Consider the following 25,979-nt stretch of genomic DNA (forward strand, 5'->3'; position numbering starts at 1 on the left):
AGTATCAATTTTCATGCAGTATGCTTAAAATGACAACAAAGTTGACTTCGATTAAATCACAAACAAATAAATGAATACATATTGAGGTACAGAAGGAATCAGAAGTGTAATACTGTAATCAAATCCAGGGGGTTTTATTCCAGGTGTCAGATTTAGAACAGAATGAAACACCTGTAATCCTCCCGGAGTGAAAGTAATCTCCTGGATTAGCTCCATTCTGTCACAAGAGCTCAAAACAAACCACATGCTGCTAACTGCATATCCCTCAGACTGAGACTATAAGACATATGCGGGTGTATGTGGCTGAGTTTACCCTTATTTGCTGCTTATGAACACTCTCGTGTGCATGAAAACACGGGATGTTTTGTGACAGAGCACAGGATCGTGAAACGAGTCTCGAGGGAAAGTTTGTAGCGTGTGCCACCTCCATTTGATTCTGTCATGAAGGTAATGACTATGGGCTCTTGTGGTGGTGTGGATATTGAGCAGCTCTAGCGAAATGCAGACAGATATCTGAAGAGGAGGAGAAACTTGCAGGATGTGACTCATCACTGTAGGTCGCTCTGTACACAGATCTCTCTCTCTCTCTCTCTTCTTCCACCATTCCAGCGGTTCAGTGATTGCAACACTATTACAGCACAGCTGCAGTTTTAATGGAGGAAACTTACACTCTTAAAAGGAACATTAGAATGTCCTCAAGATATCTGCCTCATTGAAACGGATAAGGTTTTATCTAAATATTAAAAATAAACAATCGGAAACAAATAAGATATATAAAAGATGCACATACACTGTGAAAATACTTTTTTTTTTTCTGCAAAACCTGTATGTTGTTACGTTTAAAGGAAAAATTTGCTGTCTGTCTGCTACAACATGGCAAACTTTGAGTGCAGAAGAGATTTTGCAGTTTCACTCATAACCTAGCTCTCATGAAAAATTGATGCATCTCTTTAAACTCTCTCCTTGATTCATTTCTTTTTTCTTTTTTTTTTTTGGTAAGTATTAAAGGGAAGAGAGAGGCATCACAGCTGTTACCTGCTCTCAGGAAAGAACTGTTGCATAATGCTTAGGGAAAATAATAAAATAGTATTAAAGGGATAGTTCACCCAAAAATGCATTTACATCATGTCGTTATAAGCCTGTATGAATTTCTTTCTGATTTGGAACAGCAAATGGCCTTACTCATAATTCCTTTAAGAATATATAATAATCCATTATTGAAGAGTAAGTAAGAGTATAGATGTCTATATTGTTGAAGTATTGACATAAAGCACAGATAATTCTAGCACACCTCTCAGGGTGTGTTACTCATGAAGTGATATTGTAGAACGAACAGAAAATCAATTCCTTTTACTCCATCTCTTTTTACCTCTCCCTCTCTGGTCCCCCCTTCTCAAAATCTGTCTTTCTGGTCATGTCTTTTTCATTTTTCGCCGTCAAAATGTTCATATAAGAAAGGTTACCGCTCTCTCAGTCACTCTCCATCACTGTCACTTTCACACACACACACACACACACACACACACACACACACACACACACACCATTTATTTTTCCCTCTCATACATGCTCTTAAAAGACAAAACTTTGGCTACAAAATAAATATATTTCGAATACACTAAGTTTGGGGTCTGTAAGTCTCCAATGTTCAAACATCCAGAAAAGGTGTATACATATTTGTTTTCTATTATATTATATAATATGCCAATTTGGTGCTCAAGTAACATTTCTTTTTATTACAAATGTTGAAAACATTGTGTTGCTTAATATTTTTGTGGAAACAGGAACCCTTTTTTTGTGTTCTTTGATAAATAGAATGCAGAACAACATTTATTTTAAACAGAAATATTTATAATATTATAAAATGTCTTTACTGTAACCTTTGATCAATTTATGCATCCATGCTAAATAAAAGTATTAATTTCTTTAAAACAAACAGAATTTTTTTACTGACCCCATACTTTTGAATGGTTATGTACATCTTCGCTAAAAAGAGAGTCAAAAAAGCTGTTATAGATAGATAGATTCAATAGATCCAAACCCTGTTATGCATTACTTCACAAATCTATGGAATATTTCAATCTGAATGGTGGATCACAGCATTCAGCACTCAAATATTTGCAGAATACCATCAGATTTATAGTAGACCAAGTCCTGTCCACCTTCAAACAGACACATCAGCACATCCCTATGATCATCTCTAATACTCACTAATGATTTCTGTGTGAATGCAATTTCCACTCACACTTGTTGAGGGGAAACAGTGTGACTAATTGCACATCAAGCCATGGATAAAAATAAACACAGCAGAATAATTAAAATGCCAACCATTTCATGCAACTATAACGGCAGTCACTTCAATTCAGGGAGCCTTTTTTACTAGCCTTAGCCAAATTTTTTATTTTGGAAGAAAATTAGTACTTTTATTCAGCAAGGATGCATTAAATGAATCGAAAGTGACAGTAAAGACGTTTGCATTATTACAAAAGTTTTCCATTTTAAAAAGTTTTAAACTTACTGAACAATATTAAGCAGCAAAACAGGTTTTTTTTTTTTACTTTGAAATTAATAAGAAATATAGTTTTGAATAAATAAATGCAGCCTTGGTAAAACCGACCCCAACATCTAGAAGGGTAATAACTATAAGGTATATTTGTAGGTGGATTTCCACAAAGAGTATCAACTCTGCCAGTGTCCTGACAAAGCCACATTGGTTAAGCCAATGGTGAGGAATGAGGGTAGGACTATCTACGTGGTCAAGCAATGGCAAAAAGGTTGGTGTTCAGAAAAAAATAAAAATAAAAATAAATAAATAAATAAATAAATATTGTAATAAATCTGTGAAAAAAAATCAAGCTCCTCTGGCTCCTCCCAGCGGTTCTATTGCCATTTGCAGAAATACATCACTCCCGTTAAGAAACAACCAATCAGAGCTGCGGTCCGTAACTTTGTTTGTGTACAAAATGTAGAAAAATGTATATAATAAGCGAGTACACCATGATTCCATTTTCCAAACCGTGTTTTTAGCTTGTCCTGAATCACTAGGGTACACCTATAATAAGTGTTTATATTCAGACTATTTTAGATTGCTTCGGAGGTACCGCGGCAGAGTAACCCAGTACCTTTGTGATTCTTCATAGACATAAACAGAGAGAAGTAGTTCTGGCTACAATGTTCTTCCGCAAGACGCAAGCAGTTCTGTTTATTAACCGCTAGAGCGTCAAAAGTTAAAAAAAAAAGTTTAGTGACACTAGCAGTGCTGAAAAGAAAAGTTTGAACATCAGAGACTGTGTTTACACTATGAAGTGCTGTTAGAGGGGGAAAAAAACGTGTAGCCAAACCTAAATATGTACTGCAAAATATACAGAATTCCACTTGCTGAAAAAGGTATTAGAGATGAATGCAAATGGTGTCAATATAAAAAAAAAAAAAAAAAAAAAAAAGAGAGTCTCGGCTATCTCCAGTCGGCAAAGGAGAAGAGGTCTTTCTATGTCTGGTTGTCTTTTCAAAAGCACAGGCGCTAGTCACATCTTTGACTGACAGCCCGGAGATGACCTGCTTTGAGCTCCATATCAGCAGGTGTAAATGGTCCTGGGTGAGTTTAAATAGGTGTATGGGAGTGGGCTGGCTCCACGACCAGGGAAGATGATTTAGTGAGGCTTGACTGAAGACATTAGATGAATGAGAGGAGGAATGATCCATCACAAAATACTCAAAATACAGTATTTACTTACCCCTAAAAAAGTCAAACAGGTTTAGAATGACATGAGGGTGAGTAAATAATGGCAGAGATTAAAATTTTAGAAGACTGTTCTTTACACCCAGTAAAATATTCTGCTTAACACACTTGCAAGATATTCAGAGAGATTGCTAATAATAATTTCCACCTCAGTGCTTAGATGCACACACATTTTGAAAGCACAGTTTATGAATCTCAGCTGGTTTCCAATGACTTGCTGCATGTTTCCTTTGGACTGTCGGGGAAAGTGACAGTGTCATCTAATTTGAGGACAAAATAGAGCCAGAAAAAGCAGCTTGTTGTCAGAAAAATGTCACACCAGGATCATACAAACAGACGGTTTAAAACAAAGGAATAAACAAGATTCGTAGATATTAATTAAACGAGACAAAAGTGGGAACTTCTTTAGTTAAAAGTTTTATTTGTCTGTTTGATCCTCCTCTCCAAAAACCTTCAGTCTAGTCACACAGAATAGAAATGTGAGATGTTGTGCATTTTCATAACACAAGCAGTACTAGGTGAGTTATGTGTGAATGTTTAGTAGAATGGTTCACCCAAAAATTAAAATTAGCTGAAACTTTACTCCATCCTAGATGTAGAGTAGTTTGTCATCCAACTGATGAACTGTTTGATTACTGTTTTATCAGCTTTTGAGTGAACTATTCCTTCAACAGCGTTAAGGATTCATCTAATTCCTTAGTATGAGCAATAGTGATAGTGATGCTACTGGCATTCATTTCATTCAATACTGATACATGAATGCGATTGAGTGCAATTTGTGTAGTTTTTTAGTCAAACTGACCATTTCTAACATTCTCACTCCATTGTGAGGTATGACTGCAACAATGTCAAAACAGTGTTTGGACACAAGCTTCTTGCTGAACAGCACTTTCTGATGCTGATGCAGCAATCACAGGCCAGCTAAGGTCGAGACGTCCCATAAGGGAGTCAGCTCAACACTGACAGTGCTGCTGACTGCATAAAGCTTAAAGCAAAATAACCGTGTGCTTTGTGTCATAACTACTAACACGTGACAATCCAAAACTCTTTGGCAGAGCAGACAGACCGTATTTAATATATATCCCTTTCATGCATTTCACCGGTTAGAATGGAGTTAGTAGTTAGTAGTTATATATATATATATATTTTTGTTAAACATTTTATTACTTTTTTATTTCATTATTATTTATTTGTAAATAATTTTATTATATAATATTACATATATATATATATATATATATATATATATATGTTTTATCATTTATCATTGTTGCTTACAGGAAAATGCATATACTACAAAAAACAAGTATATAAAATGAAAGTATATAAAACAAGTAATATAAGATTAAATATAAAAATATATATAAAATATAATATTTAAGAAAGTTACATATGGAATTGCATATAAAGTTATATATAAACATGTAATTAAATATTTTTAAATACTAAATATAACTACATTTTAAATATTTTGTGTATAGTGTGTGTGTATACACACACAGACACACACACATATACATATACATATATATATATATATATACACATATACACACACATACATACATACACATACACACATTTTTAATATTAAATATTTTTTATAACAAGTTTAATGAATATGTTGCCAAAAATATAATTAAAAGGCCAAAAATCTGAACTAATACTCTGAACCAAAAAAATCTAGTTACAACCCCCTGACAAACACTGCAAAACATCAGTGTATTTAACAACAGTGGCTAGCTGGCTCTGCCTGACTCTGTCCGTACCTCTTTGACCTGGTGCAGTCCTGCAGGATGCTGGCTGCAGGCCCGTTGGCTGGCGGTGGGGGACTTGTGGTGGGTGATGGTGATGACAGAGGCAGGAGTCCCATGCTGGGGGGTCTGTCTTTGGGTGGAGATGGAGGAGCACTGTGGGACAGGGTGCGGGTGCAGGGAGAAGCTGCGGGTCCGGCCGACAGATGAGGAAGAGGATGTGTTGCAGGAGGAGGAGGAAGATGAGGTGCAGCCCTGAAAGAGACAGCAGCAATGGCAGCAGCAGGAGTGAGAGGGCTTCCCGACGGGTACAGACACCGGCCCTGTCCTGCCAGCACGGTCTGCCATCACGCAAAAGAGCATCATCGGCCTGACACCACCAAGACAGCAGCCACATACAGACAGGGAGGGTGAGAGGAAGCAAGAGCAGTGCATGGTGGGAGACAGTGCAATATGAGACAGCAGAGAGAGGAGGAGTGAGCTTCCTGTGGAGAACTGTTCTCCACTGCAGAGAGATAAAGGTAGTCACTCGTTTGAAATGCTTTCATCTTTAAAAGCTCTTCGGCACAACCTGAGAACAGCAATCTCCTTCCATCACAGTTAAGCAGAGACATCATTTTTCTGCGATTCACAAAAGCATTTAGTGCACTGCTGATGAAAAAAAAAAAATGCACTAAAGCAAGCGTCTAAATCATGCTTTCACAAATGTCACTAAATTGCAAGTCTAACAAGATTTATAGGGCCCTATCTTGCACCCAGCGCAATTGACTTTGTACACCGACACATGTGTCATTCCTATTTTGCACCTGCGCAAAGCGCGCTTTTCCCTCCACAGAAGCACGTCGATAAACTAGTGAATGAACTTGCGCTCCCTGGGCGGTTCAGCGCAAAAAAGGAGGCGTGTTCCGGCGCAAACAATCCCTGGTGCTATTTTGCTGTTCCATTAAACAATTGCGCCACTGACCAGAAAAAACCTAGTCTAAAGTCAGTGGCGCGTTGCGCGTTGTTCATTATGCTATTTTAAGGGCGCATGCTTGACCATAATGTATAGCGTGCACAACGCGCATACACTTTGCCTTATGTAATCTACACAGATGCAACAGTTATTTTTGCAAATCATAAATTGTTACACTTAAAAAAATATTAACACATGAGATGACGGAAATCATTGTGGTGTGCCACGAAGATGTGAAAAAATAGGCATAAATCTAGCTTACAAATTATTCAGGCTAATTGTAGTAATTAAGGATCAGACCTGTTTGAGGTCATATATGTATATAAGGACATATGAAACAATTGTGGCTATTTCCTCCCACGCCTGTTTAACCGACGCTATTTTGGGTGGGTTTCTCTCATCCCCATACAACACAACTTCTCTGTCTTTCACTGCTCTTACAAGAACATCAGTCTCCTCGGCTGTGAACCGCTCCTGGCGTGCGCCTGGTAAATACGCCATAATAATAGCAATCCATAATGGAACTTGCGCACCTGCTCTTAAAGGGAATGTTGGATGACGCTCTGATTGGTTTATTTCACGTTACGCCCAAACCACACCTATGAATAATGAAGCTACTTCAGACCAACCCATTTTAGATTTGCGCCGGGCGCAAGAGCCATTTATCCCGCCGGGAAAATAGCAACAGCGCCGAGACCCGCCCACAAAGTTACTTGCGCTTCGCGCTTTGATACTTGCGTTTCAGATCGTTAAAATAGGGCCCATAGTGTTTTTTTAAGGCTATGGAAAAATGTCTTCCACAGTGTCTCTATGGATTTGTCCTTTTTTTTTTTTTTTTACCACACTGCTACATTGTTTCTAGGGTGTCATGGATAACTGGTTACTGGCTGAAAAGAAAAAAAGCTTATATGATATTCTCATCCCTAAGCATGGTTCATGGAAATTGACACTTTTATTCAGCATTCAATTTGAAAGCGACCGAAAAAACATTATAATACATATTTTAAAAGATTTATATTACTGTTCTTTTTAAGTTTCTATTCATCAAAGAATCCATCAAAGTATCATGGTTTCCACAAAAATACTGTAGTAAGCAGCTCAACTGTGTAAAACATTGTTAAAATAATAAATCAGCAAATTATGATTTCTGAAGGATCATGTGGTACTGATGATAATGCTAATTCAGCTGTTATCACAGGAATATATTATAGTTTTAAATGTGTTAAAATAGAAAACAGTTCTCTTAAATTGTAGAAATATTTCCCAGTTTTAATGTGTTCCTTTTTTTTATGATAGTGTATGTCTAATGAAAATCTGGCCTTAGTGAACACCCTCAAAAAGTTATTTTGCCAACAAAAAAAATCTAAACAAAAAACTCACTATTAATCTCAGAACAAACAAATTCCAAAAGTCATGCTCTATATGATAATAAATTAATCATACCAAACTAACAGAGGAAGACGTGTTTAGATTTAAAAGCACCCGTGCGTTCTTCAGAAACTCCTCTGGGGCTGCAACATGGACTCTTAGGCTTCAAGCAAGATCGCGCTCTTTGATAAAACTCAAAATGAGACCATATTACGAGGTTTTATGTACATGCGGCAATGAGTATATTATTCAGATCCTATGGAACTCCCCAAACCTCATGCAATTGTATTCTCGCAGTCTACTAGCAGTCCATTGTTCAGTCTTCTGAGATTTCATCCATGACTACAAGGTTACACAAGTCACAGACTATACAGACCCTTAGACCCCCTTATATCAGAGAATGACAATTCTGAAATTTAGAGAGAAGTGTAAAACCATACAATGCTATAATATATAATGCTCACCAAGGTGGCATTTGATTAATACAGTAAAAATAGTAATATTATTATATTACAATTTTTTTATTATTATTATATACATAATGTTTAGAAGCCATTACTCCAGTCTTATGTGTCACATAATCCTTCAGAAGTCTTGCTAATATAATGATTTGGTGTCCAAGAAATATTTCTTCTTATACTATTATTGATGAACAGTCGTGTTGAAACAAAACTGATATGTTTATGTTTCAGTATTTTTGGTTAAACAAGTAATTTTTTTTTTCTTCAGGATTCTTTGATGAACAGAAAAAGAAAATAGCAAAAACAACAGCATTTATTTGAAAAAGAAATCTTTTGTAACTATGTAAATGTATTTATTGTGTCTTTTCAGTTTAATGCATCCTTGCTGAAAAAAAAAAGGTTTTAATTTCTTTCAAATGTAAATTTTAGTTCTCTTAGTGGAATGATAATTCTCTGCTAGCAGCAGCAGGTAATAAGGTGCAGTGAATAATAAAATATATACAAAAATAAGCACACTGAGTGTAGAGAATCCATGATGCATCTGTTGCATGCATTATGGATTCAGTCATTAAATGACTAAATATAAAACCCTGGTAATGTAATATATTTAGCCTTCGGTCGATAATGAAGACCGGCCCCAGATTTGTGTAGTTTCAAATTACTTGTCTTATAATGTGATTATTTAAAGAGACTGCAAAGTTTTTTTCCTTTTTCAGAATACATTAGCAGCTAAGACTGGCTTGTGTTATTAGACTGCCATTTGTTGGGCATATATTGAAAATGAATGCTAATAGAAGTCAAATAATGTTTTAGCCTCAAGGCTAAATTCCATTCCATTTAATCCGCGCTCTAAATTAGTGGAAAACGCCAGTCTCTCCCATTTGTAAACACTAATTTTCAGTTCTGACTGAAGTTATCATTATTCTGCCACTCAAAAGCAGTGAAAATTACAATAAATAATTGGACACATCACCGTCTGCCTAAAAGTCTGTCTAATGCATATTACTGCATTTAATCATCCATTTGAATTGCTTTCAGTCGGCAAAACTAACATTATGTATCTTGAGGCATGATTTAATGACAAGTCTTAATAGAGGTGAATGCTTAAAGTTTAACTCTGTAAAGGTTAAACACAAAAATCACTGAGTGTTCAAAATCAGACAATAGTGGGAAACAGAGTGTGACATGCTGTGTGTTTTGTCACATGATATGTGAACTGATACTATAAATAGAAGCCTGTTAAACAATCATTTTGATTCATATGGTAAATGTTTTTACCACTTATATGTATATTTATGTATAGCATTTATAACTGTTCTGTCATGCACCAGGCTACAAATAGTTAAATAACATCCCATCTCTACCAAATAAACCAACCAAATGTACAGGTAAAAACTTGCTAATGACCTCATTTGAAATTCCACCCGTTACAACAAGCCTTATATCCAGTGTGATGAACTTTATTCTATTATGAAAAGAGACAGAGAGAATAAACTGCATCAAAAATCACATAACAACAGGGACAGTTTGTAATCGAAGTAGTGCCTGGAGAGGTCAGAGGAAATGGAGAGCGACTAAGTCAGTACAAAGAATGTGAGAGATAGAGACAAAGACAGGAAGGATGACAAGAAAGATACACTTACAGAAAGGACAGTTAGTACATTATCAATGACAGGATGAACGAAATCAAAAGAAGGACAGCTTCAAGACAAACATTCTGCTGTCAAAAGTAAGAGAGAGTGAAAAAAATGTGAAGGACAGAAATGAGAGCACAGTGTGCAGAGTTAAATGTGACTGGGTTACCTTGGCACTGCCGTCTGAGTGGCGACGGGCACACAGCTGAAGCTGGGTCATCCACATCTGCTGCTCGTGTGCATCACAGGCTAAAAGAAGACACGACTACTATCAATGGCCATATTCATTCATGCTGTCTCTATAGCTATTTTAATTCAATAAACACAACACATACACATACTGAATTTGATTTTTCATTAAAAATAATGAATGTGTTTGGCTATGTAAATCCTACGGAGCCCCGCACATGACATGCAAGAAAAAATAAATAAATTGTGCACACAATATGCTAATTTGTTTCCTCAATATACTATAACACACACACAATTACTATTGCGCTCCCTCGATTTGCTATTGCGTTCACTCGATTTGCTAAATCGAGTGCAAGATTTAGCAAATCGAGGGAATGAATTAGTAAATCGTGCGCACAATTTATAAATCGAGTGAACGAAATAGTAAATGGAGAGAACGCAATAGTAATCGTGTGCACGTTTTAGTACATTGAGGGAAAGAATTACTAAAACGTGCACACGATTTAGCCTACTATTTTTTCTTGCATGTCATGTGTGGGGCTCCGTAAAATCCTTAGAAATAGTCATGCATATTAAAGGATTCATAATAGGAGAAATGCATTTTACTTGAACTTTTATGGAAATGTTAACATTATTGTTATATCACAGGTTAGGTGTCAATACAATCTAAATCCACTGCATTTGAAGCCAACTACCATGAGAAGTTCCATTTTTTATGATTTTTGGTAAATAATGACAATGAAATTTTGGCGCACAAGTCCATAGAATGCTGCAGGGATTACGTAGTTTTGCAGGCACATTCAGAAGTTATCATAAAAAGCCTGTTACCTCAACAAAAAGCCAATAGTTAGGGGTTCAAGTACGTAGAGATGAAACCTTATTGTAATTGTTAGAATGGCCAAGGATCAACAATCTCCATCTAAAACTGACTGGGCAGACCAAACAGTAAATCGTAGAGACTTGAAACTTGGAGGGATGGTAGTACTCACACTGTCTACAAGGTCACTAAAGCTCTCAACCAATCAGACTGACGGGGACATTACAGTGATCAAAAGTATAAAATATATATTTAACTATACATAACTCCTGAACTGTTGGTAACAGACTCAAATGCCCTATGTCGTTGGAGTCCCTGGCAACATTTTGGGGTACTTTGGATTTTCTTAAAAAATCTACCTTTGCAAACTAGTCCTAGGTTTTTCACCTGATCAGAACCAAACCAGTGCAGAAAGATTCTCTGGAGAGTGAATATAAATATTATCAAAAATGTTTTACTTTCAACTCACTGTCACAAAGGGAGGCTAACACGTTCGAAAGGGGCAGTTTTACTAAAATGGCTTTGACTTTTGAAAGGAATGAGATATCTTCGCCAAACTCAGAACACTCAAGCAGGAACTCAATCTAAGGTCGCATAAAAAAAAAAAACTCACAGAGCTTGGCCACTTGGTATATATATATATATATATATATATATATATATATATATATATATATATATATATATATATATATATACACACACACACACAAACATTGAAATCTACAGACACACACAGGGAAAGTAATACTAAAATAAACACTTTAATGTGTACTGTGTATGTCTTCTTTCCACTAGTCTGATAAAAAGGCATTTTATGGAAGCATATTATGGAGCCCAAATATGTTTTTTCCTGTACCGTCTTGCCTAAAGAAGATTTTGCATATCAGTCAATGGTTTGTTTTTTGTCCTATGAAAATCTAGTTTTAAGGTCATTAGGTATGGTATGGTTACCCAGGTAGAACAAATGCAAGTCTTTTCAGCGACACAAGACCGAAAAACTTAATTTGTGGCTTGTCTGCAACCTGGGGTAAAGACTGAGAAGGTGTGAAATGAGAAAAATAGCACCTGAAGATTATAATTTCAGAACGCTGAAACACTAGGAGAGGACGAGACTCCACCTGCGGCGAGGCTGTGAAACTACTGGGAATAACACTGGAGGGGACAGCTTGTTCCCAGTGAAATTCATCCTCCCAAAAACCTCTCAGAAATTGCCTTTGTTACAAATGGCCAATTTGGCTGGTGGCATTTTGCTTGTAAACTCCTGACCCAGTCTAAATGAGTTCTCAGAGTCACCTCGGACCAAAAGAGTGTTTTGATGTAAAAACAGCATAAAAGACTGTGGCATGATACAGTGAATGAAAAGATCCCTGGCATATTTGAAACAACAGGAAAAACAGAGAGGGGAAAGTATAGACATCTAATCTGATGAGGAAGTAGCTGGCAGGAAAGAAAGGGTGAACATGGACAACTAAATCACAGATGAAGGGGGAAAACACATATCAAAGAGATAATTTCTTAAGAGAAATTATGCAAGACAGAGTGAGGAGATGCAAGTTAAAGGAGAATGGAGATCGAAGGGATCAAATCGGACACAAATGGCCAAGTCAAAAGCAAAAGCAAAAATGATTAAAACCCCAAAGAGGGAAGGCCGCTCACCCCGTAGTTTAAAGAAATCTCCATTTGCTGCACAGACTGTGAACATATAGGGAAACTCGTCGCTTGGGGCCACCGAGGAGCCGATGAGGGGCAGGGACCCTCGTGGCTTCTGGTTCTTACTGTGCTCGTTGATGAAATACTGAAGCTGGCCGAGCTCAGGGTCCAACACAAAGTACCTGCATAATGAAAAACAGAGAGGAGAAGATGGTTAAATTACAACTAACCTAGATTTTGACAGCGTGTGATGCCTGGCGTGTTCTGAGTGGTTGCTCTGAATTGCTATGCGGTTGCTAGGTGTTCTTGTTGGTTGCCAGGGTGCAGCTATGCAGTTGCTAAAGTATTCAGAGTGGCTTTATTACTGCATTGCTATGTGGTTGATATTATGTTCTTGTTGGGTGCTAGTGTGTTCCTACGTGGTTCCTAAATTGTTCTTAATCGCTCTACAGGATTTACGGCTGCAACAAAAGATTATTTTGATAATAAATTAATCTAATGATTATTTCAATAATTAAGATAAAATATTGAGTTCTTCATATTCAGCTTTATAGCAGAAAATCATGTTGTAATTCTAACTGAAAGTGACACTGATAATGTTTTTCATGATGTTTTGCTTTAAGCCGTGGCAGTAATATAAAAGTAGCCCAATTCCGCAAAAAAATAAGTCTCGCAAAAAATTCCGCAAAAAAAAAAAAAAGTCTTGTCCGCTCCCAGTGTTTCAGCGTTCTGAAATTATCATCTTCAGGTGCTATTTTACTTATTTCACACCTTCTCAGTCTTTACCCCAGGTTGCAGACAAAATATTTTTACCATCACTGAATTACAGTCTTTCACTACAGCACCACACTGGTCAAACCACGGTATTGCAGGCCCTTACATTAGGTCATATGAAATGAAACGACTTTGACAACAAAAATATTTGTTAGTAATTTTTTGTTTATAATGTTGACCGCATTGCTATGTGATTTTTGTTGGTTTCTAGGGTATGATAGAGCTTCTATTGTGCTCTGAGTGGTTTAATTGAATTGCTATGTGGTTGCTAGGGTGTCCTTGTTGGTTGCCAGGGTGTTGTTATGCAGTTGCTAAAGTGTTCCGGTTGGTTTTACTGTGTTGACATGGGGTTCCTACCATGTTCTTGTTGGTTTCCAGAGTGTAGCTATGAATTCCGTAGATTCTTTCCAAACATTTTATTATATGCCAGATGAGATAAGTAACAGAATGCCTCTCTTTAAAAATTCTGCCTGATTTTAGATATTATTTATGTCAGTAACAGAAACGTGCGAGTTACAGTATGTGCCGAGATTTGCTCCCTTAAAAAGTATGAAAAATAGTAACAGTGATGGTTGCCTTAGAAAACACAATTACATACAGCTAGTACAACTGGCATAAAACAAAAAGCGTATGAGAGTTTTACGGTGGCCATTATTACTCTCTCTCTCTCTCTCTCTCTCTCTCTCTCTCTCTCTCTCCTCTCCTTTCTCATTATTCGTGATGCATTACATGCCACGTCTGGTTCCCCTCTGTCAGAGCCAACCAGAGAGTTGCTTTATACGGGATCGTAACTCTGCAGGGAAAGGATTGTAATCACACAGTTTGGGTGCTGTAACACAACAAGCCACCCTCTCTTATTAAAAAATGGATGTGCTGCCAATTTCTTTTGCACGGTGTCTCGGATGGGGTCTCTGAAAAAGCTAGACGAAGACACATCATTATTTTAAAAAGCAGCTAAAAGTATGAAGATCAAAGCGGTAACCAATGCTTTGCTTTTGATGGCAGAGGACAGATGATCACTGTGGACCTTTGGTGACATTTGCTTACATAACCTCATCCTCCAGTGAGTCACCACAAAAAAAAAAAAAAAAGACATTGTGGTACTTCACCTCACCCTTTTAAATGTATAATAATTTAATATAATATTAAATACATTTTTATATAATATTATATGTAATAAATTTGGCTAAATTATAGGGGTGCTCCGATCACGATCGGCCAATCGTTAATGCGCATCTCGTCAGTAAAGCCGGTTCTCTAATCAGCGGTTAATTCCATCAGGTGCGTGATTTCACATAGAGCAGCTGTTACTACACAGAGCCGTTGTTAACTGAGAAGATGCGCCAAAAAACGCTGAAAATGAAGTGGATTTGCGCATCTTCTCTCTCTCCTGATGGAATTAACCGCTGATTAGAGAACCGGCTTTACTGACTAGATGCGCATAATGATCGGCCGATCGTGATCGGAGCACCCCTACTAAATTACTAAATTAAAAATAACATTTGTATTATTATTTTTTTTTTTTTTTTTTTTTACGTTTGAGGGGACATATCTTACTTGTGGTCAGATTTCCTATATTCTGGTACCAGTGTATAATACAGTAAAACTGTATAATAATTTTTTGTTTAAATACATATTTTTTATTTACATATTATTCAAAAATGCATGGTACTTCAAAGAATGTCCTGGAATATTATGCGACATGATCAAACTCGAAGTGTGCTAACATGTTCACATGCCTGTCTGTTTAGGTGCGAATTAATGAAATTTGTGATGGACATTAGCAGTACTATTCAGTTAGTTATCCTCCCCAAGGCTCAGTTCTCATCAGGTCAAAGTATTGAGTGGTGTGAAAACCTCTCTCTCAAACACACACCCACAAATCATTAAGCACTAAACAGTGAGCAGTGCTGAAATTAACACGAGGGCTATTTCTGAGCCATTGCAGAGGGCAGGTAACCCTCTGGTCCTGATGTTTGCTATATGCTTGGCCTGTCCCTCATCGATCTCTGGACTAAGCAACAGAATGAGCACAACATCACGGATGCAAGGGATTTTCCATCATGGATGAGTCATAGTCTTTCCCAGATGAAAGAGCCTTGACTGTGGGCTGTGCTGCACTCAACCCTGCAGCACACACAACAGTGAAATCTGACAAAAATCTCCTGCTTTCAGTGAGAGGCTCTTGCTTTGGAGTGTTTCTGCATAGCTCAGCCGGTAAAGAGCTCATGTCACATTTAGATTCCGGACCACAAATAGAAGGTCTTTATTATATGAAGGTCTTTTAAAACAGATCATTAAACAATGACCTTTCAGAACAATGATGTCTGTTTTTAGGATGCAGGAGATCTTCTTATTTATCTCAAGACTAGACTTTGTGTTATCATATAGAAAAATAAGCATACTAATGTAATTATACAACACAATACAAATCTGCAGTGAGCCTGTAGGATAAATCAAATCATAAGAGAATATTACATAACACCAGAACGTAGATAACAGGTATGCAAACTAAGACACGAGATGTGCATCTTCTACAGCAATAGATTTCATCACATTTTACAAAAAGTCAACATTACTAAAATATGGACAGTGATGTCAAAAACCTTTAAAATTATCACGAAGAAAAACATAAAAATGTATTTTCTTAATTTACTTAATTTTATTTTTACAATGACAATGCCTGTTTATGCGTGTATAAATATTTGTTCGTTTTATTTTATTGATATTATTATTGTTTAATTTTTATTTCATTTATTTATATTGTACAATGATAAACCAAACTGTTTTATTTTTTTATGCATGACGTCATAATGAATTAAAATATATATTGATGTTATTTTTATATTGCTATCGCTTAATCAAACACGATCTATAGGTAGGTGGATAAAGCTGCACAGATGTTCAGCATTAACGGAGGAGAAGCCAAACAAACGTAAACAATGAAATGTAACGTAAACAATTTCATTCATGTATAACGTCATTATGCACAAAAAAAAAAAAAAAAAAAAAAACGCGTTCTGTGGATTGCTGGAAGATGACGTGTCTTCATTCTGTGATCCAGAAACTGGATGTCATGGAAATGATGGAAAGAAATTATCAGAAATGCCCAGCAAGTGAAAAATCAACATTTACATTTAGTCAATCTTATGTTGGAAGTCTACGAAGAAAAACATTGGGCATCCTGTATCGGTGTAAAAGTTGTGAAGTGTGAGCAAGCTCAGAAAACTCTTTACCTGTGCTGCCAGCCTTGCAGTAAATTGGTGTATTTGTTCAAAACCCCTTCCAAGTGTCGTTTTTGGGTCTGAGACGGGTGAGTGTCCGAAACAGCCCCTGTTCCCGGACTATACGAGCCGCTTCTTGCCTCTCTGTGTGCGGGATTCCCCAGATCCAATGACCACTTTCCTTTACTGCTCCCTGAATGCGACACGTTCAATGTTTTTTCCATGATTATTCAAAACTCTGGATAATACAATATGACGGTTCAAAATCCAAAGCACAGTTTCAAAAGCAAAGCAAAGATACTGCTGAAAAAGATCATCGTATGGAGAGGAGGCTTGCCTTGGACTCTTTAATGGGCTTCTCCGTGTTTCCATTGGAATCATCGTGTGGTCACTCCCCTCCCGCGCTCCACCGACAGGAATGCTGCAGCTTATAGGCTACAGCAGAAAGGCGCTCGTGAATGTGAATATGATGACTGATTGTAAAACCACGCCCCCTCATTATCATTTGTACAGAAAAACAGTATTAATAACAAAAATAATAAATATTATAGAAATATATTATTTTAAAATACATTGAAATAATAACATGAAATAAATAAAATAAAATAATAAAATAATAAAAATAAATAAAATAAAAAATACAAATTGTATTTTCTTTTTATTTATTATACATTTTTAGATATATAAAAAGACCTCTAACACTAGCTTGCTCTATTCTTTTTCTATTCTATCTGTTTTCTTTGTATTTACTATATTATTTAAAAGCCCTTAAAAGCTATATGTACTACATTAAGCTAACTGAGACTTGAATATCATTGCTCTTTTGTTGCTTCTGATTGCTTCCATTGTCCTCATTTGTAAATCGCTTTGGATTAAAGCGTTGTTGACTAAATGTAATGTAAATGTAATAAAAATATTAATAAAAATATTAATAAACGTGGTAATTTACAGATATGAACATATGATAAACTGTTTAGTATTTATTATTATTATTTTAGTCTTCATTTGATATTTTCTGTTTATTACACTATTGTTACAGTCGTAAATTTTTGAGGGGGAAAATAATTTCCACACATTAAAAAATATATTTTTAATAAATATATATATAGTCGTTTGAAACATTCAGCAATTCATTATATTCATTATATATATTATAAATATTATATACATTATATATATATATATATATATATATATATATATATATATATATATATATACATTCAGCGATTCATTATATATATATATATATATATATATATATATATATATATATATATATATATATATATATATATATATATATATATATATATTATATTATATTATGCACACCATTATGTATGTAGATTTTGTCTTCAATACAGTATTTCTTTCAATTAATGAGTATGCATTAATATAATAGATCTTAATGTCATGAGCTAATACGTTTAAGGAGTATTGTTCACAACGTTCAACCTTTAGTTGTAAGTTTTATTCTACCATATAAGTAGAGTGAGTGATTAGTTCCAGATCTAATGAATTGCGGTATACACATAAACTGAATGAAATTATTCGCCAGTCTGTGTCACGGTTTTTACAGCTACTATTTTAGACACCGAATAGTGACGTTTAGAAATTAAAAATACATAAATAATTATTTACATAAAAAATACAACTCCCAGAATCCCCAGCTATCGTTGATGACGCAGTCAAAAGTGGACCAACACGTTCCCTCCCATCGAGTAACTGCTTGATTTTATAGTGGTTATTACCTACATTGTTTACTTGAAATACTTATCCACTAGTGGAAAGCAAAAGTGGTTATGGCGGCTCCGTTGAAAGTATGTATTGTTGGTTCAGGAAACTGGTGAGTATGAACGTGTAATGATCATATATGATCTGTTTTTGATTGGTAATAAGATTAATATACAGAACATATGGCGTGGACCAACTGTTATAGCTTAGAAAGTACTTACTTAGACTGGAGCACAAGTTTAATACCCTGTAAGAAACAGCAGTTACAGCGAGATGATATTCAGATCCATATTTTAAGCATTATTATTCTGGGCAAAATCAAGTGGTTAATGATTGAACTGCATTGATATGGAGATCTTTATGTATAACCCTCTTGATTGCAGCTGGCAAAGCAGCTTCTCGGAGTTGTAAACCCTGCTTGGAATGTCTTAAGTGAACTGCATTTTAACAACAGACTGGCATTTTGATAAAGGTACTGTTGTGTTTTTCTGTGCCAAGGGGCTCTGCAATTGCAAGAATTGTTGGAACCAATGCACAGAAACTCCAGCACTTTGCCACCACAGTCAAGATGTGGGTTTATGAAGAAATAGTCAATGACAAAAAGCTGTCTGAGATCATCAACACAGAACACGAGAATGTCAAGTACCTCCCAGGCTACAAACTCCCAAAGAATGTGGTAAGACTGTGTTATGGGTGCCCCAGAATTTGGTAAATAATAATAATTATGGTTAATGAGTAAATATATTTTTGGTATAAGGAAAGGTAAACAATGTGTACTATATATATATATATATATATATATATATATATATATATATATATATATATATATACACTATATTTTTATTTGTGTAAAAAAAAAAAAAATTGTTATTTGTTTGATTTTTCCAAAAAAAAATTGATCGGTTAAATATTGCACTTAAAATTGCTATTAATCTGCCTTATTTTTTGTGCTTGCTATCTGTTGACTATCATTTGAAACCAAATCATCTTTTGCATATAATTCTGAATAATAAAAAAAAAAATCTTATTCAAATAAGCATCAGATTTATGGGGTTTGAACTTTTTCCTGTAGGTTGCAGTGCCACAGCTTCGGGATGCTGCAGAGGGTGCCGACCTCTTGGTTTTCGTGGTGCCTCACCAGTTTATCCGGAAACTGTGCGATGAGATGGTGGGCTGTGTTTCGGAGAAGGCTCGTGGAATTACTTTAATCAAAGTAAGTTGTTTAAAATGTATAGACACTTTTCCCCCTTCAGTAATATTAAGTTAATTTTACTTTTAATAAGTAGTGTAATATATTATATCAAAGTTTACTACAGAGATGCAGTTAAGTTATTTATTTTATTTTTTGAAAGTTGCACTCAAAATCAACTTAAAAAACCGATAGCTGGGCCATATGCTCCAGAGATAAGCATGATGATTCTTCTCATAATGTTTCCATTTCCATAATGGAGAGACAGTACAAACAAACAATTATTTATTCCTATTATGCGTTGATAGTGAATGCCAGAAAATATTACAAATGAAGTATTTGTCTAATTAATTTAATAATAACCCTGTATTATATTCCGCTATTAGCAAGCCAAATGCTGCCCACGGCTGTTTTTAATTTCATTGTCTAAGTTTTGGTCAAACCTTGTGTGGACTGAACAATGCTGAGAAGTCTCTGACTTGATATTTTCTAAAAGAGCAACATATGTGGAGTGACTCATGGGTCAAAAAAAAAAGTCCCTCTGGCCTGCTGGCAATCTCTTTGTGTGCAATTTATTTCCTGGTGCCAGTTTGTCTCCTCTGTTACTGACTGTGTCGCACATCGCTTCATATCTGCAGTTATACCTTTCCAAATTTGATTTATCCTTTCCACTTCATTATTTAAAAAGTAGTCACGTTTCTCACAGTGTTGTGTGTTTATTTTAAAAGATATAGTTTGTCTGTTGTCTTTTTTTTCAGATTTCTACCCATTTCTTGTGTACTCATTTCACCCTCTTTATTATTTGTGTTCCGCTTTAGTGTTTCTCCTCATTTTTTGAGTCATTAGGTAAAAATGGTCCAAACAGCTGTGCTCCAGAGTTATATCTGCCGAGGGGGAAATGGTGTGATGCTACATTAAAAAAAGCATTGGTGTGTCCTTTTTTTCTTTCTTTGTAGGGTATTGATGAAGGACCAGAAGGATTGAAGCTCATCTCTGATATCATTCGGGAAAAAATGGGCATCGATGTCAGCGTCCTAATGGGGGCCAACATTGCCAATGAAGTAGCAGCAGAGAAGTTCTGTGAGAGCACCATTGGTGAGTGAAAAATGTTTGGAGCTATTTTGTAGGTAGTGTTGCACTTTAGCAACTAAATGCTAAAAACCACCAGGAGCTAACTCTACAGACATTTTCTTTGATCCACAGGCAGCAAGGTGTTGGAGAACGGGCTCTTGTTTAAAGAGCTCTTGCAGACACCTAATTTCAGAATCACTGTGGTGGATGATGCTGACACAGTAGAGCTCTGTGGAGCCCTCAAGGTAAATATCAGTCTTGTCTTGTTGCTCATCCCGGGGGAAATATCTTGATTCAGGCACCTGAGGTGCAGAACTCAGACCTCTGTGTAAAGAAGAGCTTGCGCTGCTAAATTTACAATTAGATGCTGTAAGGCTGCTGTTCTCCTTGTACACATTGTGAAAATCATTGCAATATTGGCAAGCTTTGACAAATACTCTCGGTTATTTACAGCTTAAAGGGATAGTTCATCTTAAATTGAAAATTCTTCATTCACTCACCCTTATGTCGTTCTAAACCTGTCTGGCTTTCTTTCCTCCGTGGAGTGTTTTTTTTTTTTTTTTCATTGGTTTTATTTTTGTTCATACAATATAAATCAATGGTAACCAAAACCTTTGAAACCTCATATTTTGTGTACTGCAGAAAAAAAAGAAAAAGTCATACAGGTTTGAAACGACATGAAAGTGAGTAAATGATGACAATTTTCATACAAAACTCTTTTTGTTCCAAGCCCATGTGTAATACAAAAGAAGAAACTATTTTTCCTCCATATAATGAATGTGAATGTGAATTTTGGCAGTCAACCTCAAAAAGGATAGAAAAGCACCATTACAATATGTAAAATAGTCTTCTGAAGCCTTATGATAGCTTAATGTGATAAAGAGAGCTACATTTAAGTTATTCCCTTATAATCTTCCTCTCTGCTGGAAATGTGGAGTTGTGCATTAGCTGTTGTTTAAATCTGAACATTTTATGAACTGTTGGTTATTTGTTGCCAAAATACGAGATCTGAGATCGATTTTAACCACATAAATAGTGTGTGCTACTGATAGTTAAAAGATTGATTATAAAAATATAAATATAATACACGTAGTCCTTATACTTCAAAAACAATTTATATGTATGTGTGTATACATGTGTATATATATATATATATTTATATATATATACATACATACATATATATACACGCACACAAAATATTAATATTTATTTATAGGCTGCATCCGAAAACTTAGGCTGGTGACTTGTTGCCTCGCTATGAGTTTTTGCATGAAGGCACCTTATGAAACTGATTTTGGACAGGCTTCTGAGGCAGAGTAATGGTTTAATGATCTACAACAAAATATAGAGAGCTTTGGTGATAACTAAGTGGATATTTCATTACTACAATATTAATTTCTTGCTAGAAATGACATAAAAAGTGGAAAACATTGATCAGAAACATACATTTACACACAAACTGACCACCGACCACAACTTTCAGACACCATCTTTATTTTTTGGCTTAACTGTAACAGAATGGAATGTACAGGATTGTGGGATATCAAAGGCAACGAAGAATACAGCTATGCTGCCTTCAAAAATCGTCCAGATAAAGGCATCTCAGGAGACAGGAACTGAAGCTAACATTGAATTCGGACGAGCCCTGAAGCCTTCCTATCTTGGAATGAGTCCTCCGAAGGCAGCATTTTTCAGTTTTCAGATTCAGCCATAGTCTACTAGCTTCATTTCAGTTTCCAAAGTGCAAATTGTAGCTCTAACTAGCATTCTGATAACCCTTACATCCGTATTTCTCACTGTTTTAGCATATTAGAATGATTTCTGAATGATCACGTGAGACTGAAGACAGTAATATTGGCTGCAGAAAATTCAGCTTTGCATCACAGAAATAAATAACATTTTAAAGTAAATAAAAATAGAAAACAGTCACTTTAACCTGTAATAATATTTGACATTATTACTGTTTTTATTATATTTTTAATCAAATAAAATCAGCCAGGGTGAGTATAAGAGTCTTTTTTTTTTATATATATATATTTTTTACACTTACCAACCCCAAACATTTGAATGGTAGTGTATTTAATACTAGAATGTGGGAATTTCTGCTTTTGTCACTTAAAACATTATCGGACACTAATTTGTACCCTATTTCTAGAAAGTGCCGAATACATCGCACCATTCTGCCATTCTATTAATTACCCTCACTTCCTTATTTCCCCTTGTTATAGAACATTGTTGCAGTGGGCGCAGGCTTCTGTGATGGTCTGCAGTGTGGAGACAACACCAAAGCAGCTGTCATTCGGCTGGGATTGATGGAGATGATCACCTTCGCTAAACTCTTCAGCAAAGACGATTCTGTGTCTTCCGCCACATTCCTCGAGAGCTGCGGCGTGGCTGACCTCATCACCACCTGCTACGGAGGACGAAACCGGCGCGTGGCAGCGGCTTTTGCCAAGACAGGGAAGGTAAAAAGAAGACCGATTTATTTCAGCCTTTCATCACTTGCCTGGTGGCATGTAATGTATGTTTTATGGATTGAAGGCTGACGCTGCATTAGGCACATTTGCTGATGCAGAAAAGATCAATACAGATGTATTTTTCTTTCAGAGCATTGAGGAACTGGAGAAGGAGATGTTAAATGGACAAAAGCTTCAGGGACCATTGACTTCCGCTGAGGTCTATCATATCCTCAAACAGAAGGGCCTAGTCGATAAGTATGTGTAAAATTTTTTTTTATATATAACACAGTCATAATTATATTATTATTATATATTTACAGTAGCCTTTATGTCAGTTGACATGGTCCTGACATGATGCTTACAGTATGTCGGTTTGAGTCCCAAAACATCCCAACTCCAAATAATTATGGCACTTTACCTATTAAATAAAAACCTCAAATAAACTGTTTTCCATATTTAAAAAATTTGTAAACATCGATTACAGGAAGAGTAACCCTGATTTGCATTTATTAGCAATAAATTCCATAAAAAAAGAGATTTATAAATATTCTTCTTTTTAATGCATCATTTTATCCCCTGTGGCTGCCATTATGCATTTAAAATGAGTCTGTGATTATTTGTACTTGGAATAGGGTACAAATTAGTGTCCAGTTATTCTTTTAAGTTATATAAATAAAAAAAATCCTACATTCTATTATTAGATGTTAGATGTAAAAAAAATTCAGAAATGAAATACTTTCTAGAAAAAATGTATTATAAAAATAATAATAAGAATTATTTGTCAATGCTATTTGCCACAACAGGATCCCGCTTTAAAAAAAATCTGTAGAACACTAATTTATGGAAAATGCTTGATTCATTGCATCATTCAGTGTTTCATACAGAGTGATTTTTCTACTGCAGTGTCAGTCCACCTCGAGGAACCTCGGCGGCTAAATGTCTTGCTGTAGGGCACCGTGATCTTTGTCTATATGCATTAGCAAAATTGGTGGCATCTCAAATCGACATTATTCTCCAGGTTCCCCCTGTTCGCGGCTGTTTATCAGATCTGTTTCGAGGGCAAGCCAGTTCAGGACATGATCAGCTGCCTGCAGAGCCATCCAGAGCACCTGTGAGAGTCCCACATTGTCCTCCTTCTCCAACACCATCCCCTATGGTCTGTTAGATTGTCCTACCTCTAACATTTCTGATTTTCTTAATCTTTTTTTTTTTTTTTACTTTGTATACTCAATGTTATTTTTTTAAACTTCTTTTTTTTTGGTCCCAGGTCCAGTTCTACACTAATGGTTAGACTTGAACTCAGGGGTTTTGTTTCTGACCTAGCAAGTTTTGTTGTTATTAAACATGATAATTTACTCAGAGTTTTTATAGAAAAGCCATTGTCTAGTCTGTGTGAACATTATGGCATTTTTAACTGTTTACTCTCTGTCTGACTGCCCTCTCTTGTGGAAGGTCCACAATATCACCTCACTGACAGATGAGATCAAATGCCTCTTTATAAATTAATGACTACAGAGGTCTCTACACATCCATATTGAGAGGAACACGACACAACTAGAATGCCTCTGTTACAATCTTTACTATATTCAGCATAATACCAGTTTTTGATACTTTCACACATCGTTCTACACAGGCATAAGCTAAGTTTAAAATGACTTATACGCTTTCATTATTTCAATTCAAATTGCTTAGTTTCTTATTAATAAATAATGAAACTGCCATTCACAATGAACATTTTGGTGCACGTTAGATGAAGTAAAACTAGATTTCTGTGAAGATGCAAAAATGCCTTTTAACTCCTCACTGGTCAGGAACATTTCTCACAGGTCAATGAATACTTGAATGGACTCGCTTTGGTTTTGAGGTTGTTTTTGTTTTAAAGGACAATGTATTCTATTAAAACGGGCTCAAATCTGTCATTTCAATTTCCCAGCAACCCCCTTTTAAAACTAAGTGCTTACAAGACAGTGGGAAAATGAAAACTTGTTACAAAATGACATAGTTGGCTGTACGTTTAATCATGTTATATTAAAAACAATACAATGTCACATATCTAAGCTTCAGCATTGCATTGAAATCATCTTTGAAAGAAACCCCCAATCATCTGCCCTATGTTGTAACTATTTTAGCATCCTGAAAAGCCGATGTTCCTGTTTTGATCATTTACATTTTTAATGAAGATTGGCATTAAAATACTAATGCAATCTTCAGTTGTACTAGGAAAAGAATTAAGGAATGATTTAGTAAGATCTGTAGTGTTCACATACGGGAGCAGCTAGTGTTTGGATCCATAATGGCCTTCTTTTTTAAGCACTATACTGTGTTTATAGATGTGACATAGTGTTGTTTTTATTCTTTTTTGGTGTTTATGTAAGACTTAAATTCATACTACAAGTATTCAGCTGTGGAAATGTTGCAGTGTAGAGTCTAACACTCCACTGGATTAACTATATATGCATCCATGTTGATAAACCCGTCCTGTTTTTTTTTTTTTTTCTCCTCTGAGAATGTGATCATATTTGCACGTTGTATGTGTCATCAAGTCTGAAACAAAGGCTGCTTTGGAAAATAACCAATAAAATAATCTCTGTGCTAAATGTTTGTTCCATTAATGTATTCATATTGAATTAAATATGAAGCAACTCTGTAACTGCAACATTTTAAAATCTTAATGTAGTAGATGTAGTGCACAAGTAATGCAGATGAACTGAACCCTCCAAATGTATTAATACGTGCCATTAATGTTGGTTGTATTTAGTCCTTCTTGAAGTGTAATTTTACTCAACCTGATAATGCTGATAAATTACCCTATTTAGATTTTTTTTTAATGACATTCCTTCATGAATAAAACACATGACTTTCTATGAAACACTCAAGAACCTGTCTGAAATAAACTTCTATGTTCCGTATTCTGTCATATTTGCATTTTTCAATGACCCAGGTGTT

At 35.6% G+C, this 25,979-nt stretch overlaps 2 protein-coding genes across 4 annotated transcripts in view; one reads left to right on the forward strand and one right to left on the reverse strand.

The window, feature by feature from the left end:
• The window catches only part of LOC128030464 (oxysterol-binding protein-related protein 10-like), a 37,128-nt gene extending 20,156 nt beyond the window's left edge, over window positions 1–16,972 (reverse strand). Inside the window, exons 1-4 of one of the 2 annotated variants that reach the window (XM_052618124.1) lie at window positions 16,584–16,972; window positions 12,580–12,755; window positions 10,081–10,160; window positions 5,509–5,748 (exon numbers count right to left, since the gene is read on the reverse strand). In XM_052618124.1, coding sequence (XP_052474084.1) covers window positions 5,509–5,748; window positions 10,081–10,160; window positions 12,580–12,755; window positions 16,584–16,795 — 708 coding nt within the window. In that variant the 5' untranslated portion in view covers window positions 16,796–16,972. The remainder of the gene's footprint in view (window positions 1–5,508; window positions 5,749–10,080; window positions 10,161–12,579; window positions 12,756–16,583) is intronic. The other variant, XM_052618125.1, reaches the window with a different exon arrangement.
• Window positions 16,973–18,263: 1,291 nt separating this feature from the next.
• Window positions 18,264–25,942, forward strand: LOC128031222 (glycerol-3-phosphate dehydrogenase 1-like protein). Of its 2 annotated transcripts, XM_052619505.1 has the most exons (9): window positions 18,264–18,420; window positions 18,807–18,984; window positions 19,384–19,524; window positions 20,457–20,595; window positions 20,704–20,816; window positions 22,803–23,039; window positions 23,182–23,288; window positions 24,052–24,189; window positions 24,301–25,942. In XM_052619505.1, exons 1-8 carry the CDS (start codon window positions 18,377–18,379, stop codon window positions 24,146–24,148), a joined length of 1,056 nt encoding a protein of 351 aa, XP_052475465.1. In that variant the 5' UTR covers window positions 18,264–18,376; the 3' UTR covers window positions 24,149–24,189; window positions 24,301–25,942. The 2 variants fall into 2 exon arrangements, with proteins under 2 accessions (XP_052475465.1, XP_052475464.1); XM_052619504.1 differs by having other exon boundaries at window positions 24,052–25,942.
• Window positions 25,943–25,979: the final 37 nt, after the last annotated feature.

This window comes from Carassius gibelio, chromosome A16 (assembly GCF_023724105.1).
Source record: "Carassius gibelio isolate Cgi1373 ecotype wild population from Czech Republic chromosome A16, carGib1.2-hapl.c, whole genome shotgun sequence".
NCBI lineage: Eukaryota > Metazoa > Chordata > Actinopteri > Cypriniformes > Cyprinidae > Carassius > Carassius gibelio.

Bases quoted from the DNA above. Each gene is read 5' to 3' on its own strand.
- LOC128031222 (XM_052619504.1), top strand. From the start codon at position 18,377: ATGGCGGCTCCGTTGAAAGTATGTATTGTTGGTTCAGGAAACTG. The intron at 18,421-18,806 runs GTGAGTATGAAC...TTCTGTGCCAAG, and splicing joins ATTGTTGGTTCAGGAAACTG to GGGCTCTGCAATTGCAAGAA. The intron at 18,985-19,383 runs GTAAGACTGTGT...TTTTTCCTGTAG, and splicing joins ACAAACTCCCAAAGAATGTG to GTTGCAGTGCCACAGCTTCG.